The sequence below is a fragment of the Chionomys nivalis genome, chromosome 1, assembly GCF_950005125.1.
Source record: "Chionomys nivalis chromosome 1, mChiNiv1.1, whole genome shotgun sequence".
NCBI lineage: Eukaryota > Metazoa > Chordata > Mammalia > Rodentia > Cricetidae > Chionomys > Chionomys nivalis.
Genome location: NC_080086.1, coordinates 18,931,094 through 18,940,500, shown reverse-complemented (window position 1 = coordinate 18,940,500; position 9,407 = coordinate 18,931,094). Strand labels below are relative to the sequence as shown.

Below are 9,407 nucleotides of genomic sequence, written 5' to 3'. Positions count from 1 at the left end.
TTAGCAAAGAACACTAGGATTTACATGATGAAGGCAATAGAATCTGAAGAAAAACCACACACACAAGAAGCATAAATTTCTGGTCCCCAGTTCTGTCTAGACATGAAAACTGATCATAAACATCTGTTTTCTTTTTTTCCCTTTGATTCAGTCCCAGAATTTCAGTGAGTAACAATGAAATGATTTTTTCTTTTCAGTATATTCTCACCAAAACAGTCTCCATAAGGACTTGCCTCTAGACCAATTGCTATCTGGTTAATTTGCATGAAGAATCTGCATAGTCAAGATACAAAGTCAATTAAGGCTTCATGTCAACTTAAAATGCCTCCAGAAAGTTATACTCCTTGAGATGTTATTAACCATTGCAGGGTGTTTTTTAAAACATCCGATAGCAGTTATAAACTGATGGAAGAACGTCAGTTATTCAGCTTTCTTTAAAAGTCCATTTACGCGACTCTGAGACTTCTATCTCTCAGCATTTTAGGCACTGCAGCACCCTCCAAGAGGCTTGCTTCAGCTTCCTGTCTTTTATAATTAGGGTGACTGAGGGACCACAGGGATAGAGGCATGTGGTTGTCAAACTGGTTATAAAGAGGAGTCTGTTTTATGGCAGAGTAAAGCTTACTACTTTTATGGCAATGTCTACAAATTGCAAGATAAAGAAAATCATAAAATATATCAGACCTTTTGTGGCTTTCACATAAACTTCTGCATTGAGGTTTCCTAAGACATCAACTGCATCTGCCTGTTGTGTCTCCAGAGAAAAATGATTAGCAGTAAATAGATAATGAGGGCTGCCAAGAGAAGAAAAGAATTCCCAGATTGGCTAAACTTTGATTAATAATGAAGTAATTTTTTCCATTGGTGGATCCAAGATGTGTTTCCTTGGTGCAATTTTATGTCATGAACCACCTTTACCATTTGTGGAAAAGACAGTAGCCATAAGGTAAGCAAGCTTCCCAACAAAAAGATAAAAACTGCACTTAATCTCCATTTCAGTCAGAGAAATAGAGAGTAAGAAACATTTGTTATCATTAGAAAGTAGAGGATGTTGAGGTTGGGAGCAAACAAGATACTTAAGTGATTGATAAGTACCCAGAGGTAATTAATATTTTCAGTTAGGTTACCAGAAGTAAACATATATGGAACAAGTAATTGTACATACCCCTGTTAAATTATTATTCATATGACAGCAATTCTGGAAATAATGAAGTCAGTGAGAATAAAGGCAATCTTAGAAAACTTCTTGTTCCTGACACAGTCCATGTAGTTTACAAGTGCATTGACTTCATTACCCGTCCCAGCACTGCCTCAGCAATGACAACAACAAGAAAGATACCTTCTGCTACACTCAGTATCTCTACAGATCCCTAAGGGCTACTTCTGTTACATCTATTATAGATCATCTATCTATCTATCTATCTATCTATCTATCTATCTATCTATCTATCTATCTATCTGGTGCTTGATGGAGGAGTTATGTCATATTCTTTATCTACACAGAGACAAGTTCTTCAAGCCTATTGTCATGTGATAGAATCAGAACTATCTTTGTTTCTATCTCCATCCGTTGCCAGACAAAGGTTCTATGGTGATATTCAAGATAGTCATCAGTCTGACTATGGGACAAGGCAAATTCAGGCACCTCTCGTCCACTGCCCAGGGTCCTAGCTGGGGTTATCCTCGTGGACTCCTGGGAACCCCTCCAGAGCTAAGCCTCTTGCCAACCTTAAAATAGCTCCCTAAATTAAGATATTTCCTTCCCTGCTCCCATATTCATCCTTCCTCCATCTCAACCATCCCACTCCCCCAAGCTCTCACCAACCCTCCCCTTCTCCCCTCTTCCCCTCTCCCCTTTCCCCCACCCTGCACACCCCATGCTTCCAACTTTTGCCTGGTGATCTTATCTGTTTCCAATTTCCAGTGTGCCTGAGCTAATTGGAGCTCATCAACTCCAGTTGGACTGGGACTGAACGAGCATGGGATCAAACTGGACCCTCTGAATGTGGCTGACAATTGAGGGCCAATGATAATGGCACTGGGATTTTTCTCTACCGCATGTACTGGCTTTTTGGGATCCTATTCTATTTTGATGCATGCCTTCCTAAGCCTGGATGTAGGGGGAAGGGCCTTACCTTCCTAAGCCTGATGGAAGGGGAAGGGCCTTGGACTTCCCACAGGGCAGGGTACTTTGCCCTCTCTTAGGACTGGAGGGGATGGAGAGGAGGGGGGAGTGGGAGGGAAGTGGGAGGAAGGGAGGAAATGGAAACTGACTTGTATTATTTATAAAGTAATAATAAAAAACAAAGTTAATCAATAAAAGTTTGTCAATTTTATTAATAACTTTGAGAAAAGAACTATTTTTGTGGTGCTTCTTTCATTGTTCTCAAAGACTTAACTTGTCTCTGGGATGTGTGCTGACTAATATCTGCTTTCATATTGTTCATAAGCAAATTAAAGTTTCTGTTTCATGGACTTTAGTTGTTTTTTGATACTATTTACATTTAATAATCTGTTATGTATCCCTTTTTGTTATAGGAGGCTGCTTGTTCCATTGCTGGCTGCTTAGCCCGAAAATAATCACACAGAAACCATATTTTTTTTGCAATAGTGTTTCATCAATAGCTTAAGCATATTTCTGAATAACTCATATCTTAAATTAACCCATCTTCATTATTTTATATTTTACTATGAGGTTCTGCCTGGTGGCTTGTGTCTGTCTCCAGCAGCAGTTCCACGGCTTCTCCCTGACTCCTCCTCATTCTCCCAGCATTCAATTTAGTTTTCCCCACCTAGTTCTGTTCTGTCCTCTCAGGCCAAGCCAGTTTCTTTATTAAACAATGGTATTTACAGAATACAGAGGGGAATCTCACTTCATCTCTTCTTTTTCTGTTTAAATAAAAAGGAAAGTTTTAACTTTAACACAGAAAAATTACATATAACAAAAGAGGTATCAAGCAAGAATTACAGTTATAATATTTATATCTACTTTATCTTTTGTCATATCTAAGAAAACTATAACTATAAATATTTATTCTTCAACTCCATCAAAGACTCCAGAAAGATATAATATTACCTAAGAAAACAGGAAGTGCGACATAACACCCTGTCTCAAAATAGAAGAAAATATATTAAGACTAGACCACCAGAACCATGCCAGCAAGATCAGCAAAGCAACTGATCAGGAATGGGAAGACAGTAATTACATGTAGACACAGTGATGATTCTTTCCTTACTGTAATAAAGAACCTTAACCACACAGATTTTTTTTCATATTTCAGTTTTTATTTATCTGTTTTCTATGTATATGAATGCTACATAGAAAATTTAGCAATCTATAAAGGTCAAAAAGAAAAAATCTCATGTACTTAATTATTTACAGATAAAGTTATTTATAAATTTAATAAAAAATACCCCCTACTTTCTATTCTCTCTCTTCTACCTACTCATCTATTTATTTGTCTGAAAATATAATACAGTTAATTAATTATTGAAAGTGTAAATAATCATAATCAATAATATATTTCATATCTTTTTATTTTATAAACTCATGCTCATGAAACTATATTTTATATAAAAGTGGAACAATGTCATAACAGGAAAGGCAGAATTAAAACTAAAGTAATATTGACAAAAGTAATAATAGGATGAAACATAAAGAAAATGTAATTTTGAATTAATATAAATTACAAATGATTTCACCAAACATTAAAAAATATTTTCTAGATAGTAAATTAACAGACACAACAACATCAACATGTCTATGACATATCATTAAATCATAAAATAATAAAGAAAATCATTATGATAATCCTAAGGCTAAGAAGGCTAAGAGTGCAGATAAACAGTTGCTAAAATGTATATGCTGGTTGCTAAAACCCCAAACTCAGTGTTGAATATGTATTTATTTTTAAAGAATGCTTTTGTAACTAAAACAACACAAAAATAGTAAGACTGGATGATAATGCATATTTATTCCCTCTTAAAATATTTCTTCATTTTTTCTAGAGAGTTACCAGTTCTGTAAGAAAATTTCTGAATTTCTTCCAATTGGAATTTTTCTTAAAATACTTAAGATTCTGGTTGGTACACGTGGCAACCCTGGACATTTATTTCCTGCAATGTCTTCAGCTCCTTCAGTGTACATGCTCTTTCCCACCCAGAATTCCTCCTTCTATCCACTTTACTCCTCAACCTTACTTAGCTTGGGTAAAAACCATCTTAACTTCAGAAAACCTTTCTCTGCCCCAAGGACTGAGTCATTCATTTGCTAAACACCAATCAGATTTTAAATCTAGAAATGTAAACACAAATATTTTAGTTATTGTTTGTTATTTTTTTCTTTCTACATTATATTATTCATTACACGGTAGCCTTGTTCAACATTATAATTCCAATATCTATGAAATAATTGTTTAAAGAAAGTTGTTGCTTTTTTTTTGGTCAGGGATGATATATCAGTCTAGCAACCTACGTAGTTGGGAGACTGCAGTAGGAGGATTGCTGTGAGTCTGATGCAAACCTAGGCTAATGAGTGAGACCTTCCTAATAAAATATCATTTACATACACTTATATATTGTGTATAGCATTCATGCCTCATAATAGTTATTTTATATTTATTTGAAACAGTGGAAAACAAGACATACTAAATATAAGCAACTTAATATGAGTGAAAATATTTATATATAATTTTAAAAATTGGAATGAAAATCAATTATATGCTAATATAATTAATATTCAGAACACAGATGCCCAGACAGTATTATACATTTTTAACTGATCTGGTAAACTTTTTAAAAATTGTGTAGTGAAATTCAAGATTCAAAAAGTTGTTCTAGGACTGAACAGAGAGTTCTGTGCTTTAGAACACTTGCTTCTCTTACAAAGACTTGGGTTCAGTTCTAGCACCCAGTTGGTGACTCACAACTGTCTATAACATACTTCAGTGCCAGGGTTTTCAACAGCACCTTCTGGCTTCTCTGGACACAAGGGACACATGTGGTACTCAGATATAGATACAAGTAAATCACCCATACACATAAAAATAAAAAACCCATTGTATAAAATTTGTTCATTCTACCATATTAGATAGAAACATAAAAATATTGATACCAAAACTTCACACAGAAAACAAATTAAGCCTTTATATCTAGAAGTGTTCAGCCATCATTTTACAAGTGTAAGTTCCACACACATTTTTAAATGAACTAAACAAGACACTGATGTAATACTGGTTTGGAAATAAAAATTCACTTAAAAATCTGCATTTTAAATCTCTCTCTCTCTCTCTGTGTGTGTAGAACCATAAGGTGGAAATTTTCATCTATAATCACATTCTACAGTCCTTTGTCTTTTGGGCAAAGACAGCCATGAGTTCTTAACATCTGCTCCAGCAGAATCTTCCTTCAACTTTGACTGCTCTGCTCTCATCTCCTTCAAATAAACTGTTCCCCTGGCTGCTTTTTTAGCGTTCCATCCATATGTCATTAAAATCTTTGAGACTACATCAAATCCCCCCCCCCCCCCCGTGGAAAAAATTTGAGGGATTTAAACAGTGAAAGCAAAAGTTACTTTGTAAGAATAAAGCTATATTTACACAAAAAAGCAACAACTGCTTTCACTAGCTTCATGTTCTAAATGTCAAGATTGAATGTAACTGTCTGGCTTTGCTTTTCCCTTGGGCCTTCCTGGGGAGAGGTTAACAGGGCTTCAAGGAAGTCAGATGAATCCTAATGCCAAGCCTTGTTTAAGGTGCCTAACCTCATGCTGAATGATTTTATAGGGGATGTTTTGTCAAATATCTTTCCTTTGGGAAATGTGTAGGGTCAGGAGACTGATTAAGTCACTAAATTTGCATGCAGAATTAAAAGTTCAGGAAAGAATGAGGGTTTTTGACATATATTTAAAAAATGAAGATCCAAGTGTGAGGGCACAGACTCTTATTTCCAGTACTGGGGAGACAGAAGTAGGCAGATCCCTGAGGTCAAGCCCAGCCCAGACTACAGATCAAGTTCCACAGATAGGGCTACACAGATGAACCTGTCTCAAAACCTCCCAAACCGAACCAAACCAAACCAAACAAAACCAATAAACAACAAAATAAAGAGTTGTATGAGCTCTTAAATGCTGAGTCAAATCTCCAGTACTAAGAGGGAAAAATGTTACAGGAGGGCCCTCTAGTTAGATCCAGGCTGCTTAACCCCGAAGAAACTGTATTAATCAAATCACTGCTTGGCCCATTAGCTCTAACTTCTTATTGACTAACTCTTACATCTTAGTTTAACCCATTTCTAATAATCTGTATATCACCACGAGGTTGTGGCCTACCAGCAAAATTTCAGCATGTTTATCTCTGGCAGTCGATCCATGGTGTCTCTCTGACTCCGCCCTTCTTTCTTCCCACCTACTTAAATTCTGCCCTAACAACAGGACAAGGCAGTTTCTTTATTCATTAATGGTAATCACTGCATACAAAGGGAAATCACACATCACCTCCCCTTTTCTGTTTAAATAAAAAGAAAAGCTTTAACTTGACATAGTAAAATTATATATAACAAAACAGGTATCAAACAAGAATTACAGTTACAATATTTATATCTACTTTAGCTTTTATCATAACTAAGAAAAACTGTAACTGTAAATTCATCAACTCTATCAAAGACTCCCGAAGGATATAATATTACCTAAGTAAACAGGAAGAACATAGTAATCAACTACCAAAACTCTAGAATTGCTGCCTGAGCAGTCAGCTGACATTCTTCTGTACCATTGGGGCATCCATCTCCAGCCTACAGGACCATAGTATCCAGCAGATTTTTCCATGAAGCAGGGGATTTCAAAGACAGTTCCACCGACATTGGCAGTTTGTCAGTCACTTTCTTTTGTGACCTGCAGAATGTCTAGCAGACTCCTTCATGAAGCAGGAACCCTGAAGGAGCATTTCGCCTTTAGGCAAGTTCAGCAGTCATTTCTCTTTGGATCCCACATGTCCATGTCATCTAACAAAACCCATAAAGAGCCTCCTTGATGCCCATCTTCCTCTTGAAGTAGACTGAGGCTGCCAGGAGCAGATGTGTCTCACTGTTATGAAAAGTCCTAAGTTATTAAAACATTTTAAATGCCATATTCTGAAGGTCTATGAAAGATTTGAAGAATACCTATATAACTGAAATATACTCTATACATCTAGAAAATCTAATATGACTACAAGCTTGACTATCATAGATGAACATCTATTAACTTATATTTCTTAATTATACATTACATTTTTCAATGAGCTACACAAACACAAAACCTTAATCAAGAACAGAAATATATATATATATAACAAAATTGACCTTAAATTTGTATCAATAAACCAAGATTCATATCAATGCAAATCTCTATATCATATCCCCCTTTAAATGTAAAAGAACATTTATAAAAAATATTTGGGAATAAAAAAAGATTTCCATGATGTCAGGGAAGAGTTTTTTGTTTGTTTGTTTTTTTGCTTTTAAATCAATGTCAGAACATAGTGAAAACTGTCTTCGGAGATCTCTACACCAGGCTATTTTCTGTGACCACCCATTTCTCTCTAAGTTTGCCATGTTGTTTTGACCTCTGTGCCTTTCCCACAGCACTTTAGTTGGTTCAGTGCCCTCAAAGGTGCTTGATTCAGTTGGCTGTTTGCTAGAATTAGGATGAATGAGTGACAGCAAGGATATATGCATGCAATTGCCAAACCCAAAGCAAGCAGCAATTTATTTCCTGATTTGAAAAAGCTCAGGGTTTCTAAGAAAACACCCATGAAATGCAAGATAAACAGGATAATAAAAGAAATTAAAACTTTTATGGCTTTCACATGAACTTCTGTGTTAATGTTATTGAAGCCTGAGATATTCAACTTCATCTGCCTGCTGTGCCTCCAAATTGAAATAATTATTAGGAAACATATAATGATAGTTATCATAAAGAAGAAAAAGATTCCCAAGTTGACAACAATATGGTTTATAAGGAACTCACTTTTAAGAAGGTGAAGCTTCCAGGATGTATTTCTGCGTTGCATGTGATCATTAAACATCTTCATTATTTGTCAAAAAGAAATTGACCATGATATAAACAAGCATCCCAGAAGAAGAATAAAGATCGTATTGATTCTTCTCTTCAAGCAGAGAAAGATGTAGTGAGAAAAATTTGCTATCTTCAGCAGATAGAAGAGGTTGAGGCTTGTGGCAAGCCATGTACTTATATGATTGATAATTATCCACAGATAAGTAACACATATAACGTGGGTGTCAGAGGCAGCCATATGTGGAGAAAATAATTTTAAATATCCATCAACAATGAGTACACCTGTGACACAGATTCTGGAAATAGCCAAGCCTGTGAGAATGAACCTGATCTTGGAGCACTTCTTCTGCCTGACATAGTCAATGCAGGTTTTACGCAGGATAAATCCATTCACTAGGACTCCTAACACTGACGTACTTGTTGCAAAACAAAGGAGAATGCCTTCAACTATAGTTGGCATGTCTATGGACCCTCAAGGTTGGTCTTGTTGCAACTATTTTAGATTTTTTTTTTTACCTGCTGGAGAATGTTGCTTGTAATGGCAGCTTGACAGATGACTGATGTTTTTCTTACACATTTAAAGACTTTGGAGGGAAATAAAAGGGTCTTGCAGTGGAATCAGAAATATCTTTATGAAGTTCCCTCCTGTTCTCTAAGACTTCATCTGTCTACAGAATGCACGCAAACTAACGTCTGTTTGTAGTGTGCAAATAAGCAAATTAACATTTCTGTTTCATGGATTGGCCTTGTCTCTCAGACACTGTTTTGCATTTGATAAAGTGAATGGTGGTATGACGATGCCAGATATTCATGGACAGGATCCAAACTGACAAAACCAGCATTGCATTTCGTTTCTTTCCATAGCAATTCATTGTTAACTGGGCACAGTGGCACCTGCCTATGCCTCTAAATCCTTGGGAGACTGATGTGTGGGAATCCCTTGAGCCTAGAGGACTCAGACCAGTATGGGTAATTCAGTGAGAGTTCATAACAAAATAAAGCCATAAACCCCACAAAATTCCAAAACCATTCATAAAAAAAACCAAGAAAGGAGAAAAGAATCACTATAATTTATATTATTAAAATAGTATGTGGAAGCACTTTTGAATACAACCACTTACTCTGTTAAACTGGTTATTTTTAAATTGGAATCTAAGTTTAACTGCAGATAGGATGCATTTCACAACTTTAAAAATACTTCACAAGTTTTTATAGGCTTATATTCATTTGCTATTGTGAATGGTTTCACAAAGACAATTTCATTAAAGTATCTTACCTGTTGTGTTTTGAACATTCTACAGAGATACATCTGCTTCTGTCTCCCAAGAGCTGGGATTACAGGCATGCACCACCA

General features: G+C 35.8%; 1 protein-coding gene and 1 pseudogene across 1 annotated transcript; both read right to left on the bottom strand.

The window, feature by feature from the left end:
- Nucleotides 1-472: 472 nt before the first annotated feature.
- Nucleotides 473-6,757, bottom strand: LOC130885045 (taste receptor type 2 member 107-like; annotated as a pseudogene).
- Nucleotides 6,758-7,577: 820 nt separating this feature from the next.
- Nucleotides 7,578-8,513, bottom strand: LOC130884992 (taste receptor type 2 member 106-like). Its single transcript, XM_057786346.1, is given in 1 exon segment — nucleotides 7,578-8,513. A coding segment is annotated over 1 exon segment (936 nt).
- Nucleotides 8,514-9,407: the final 894 nt, after the last annotated feature.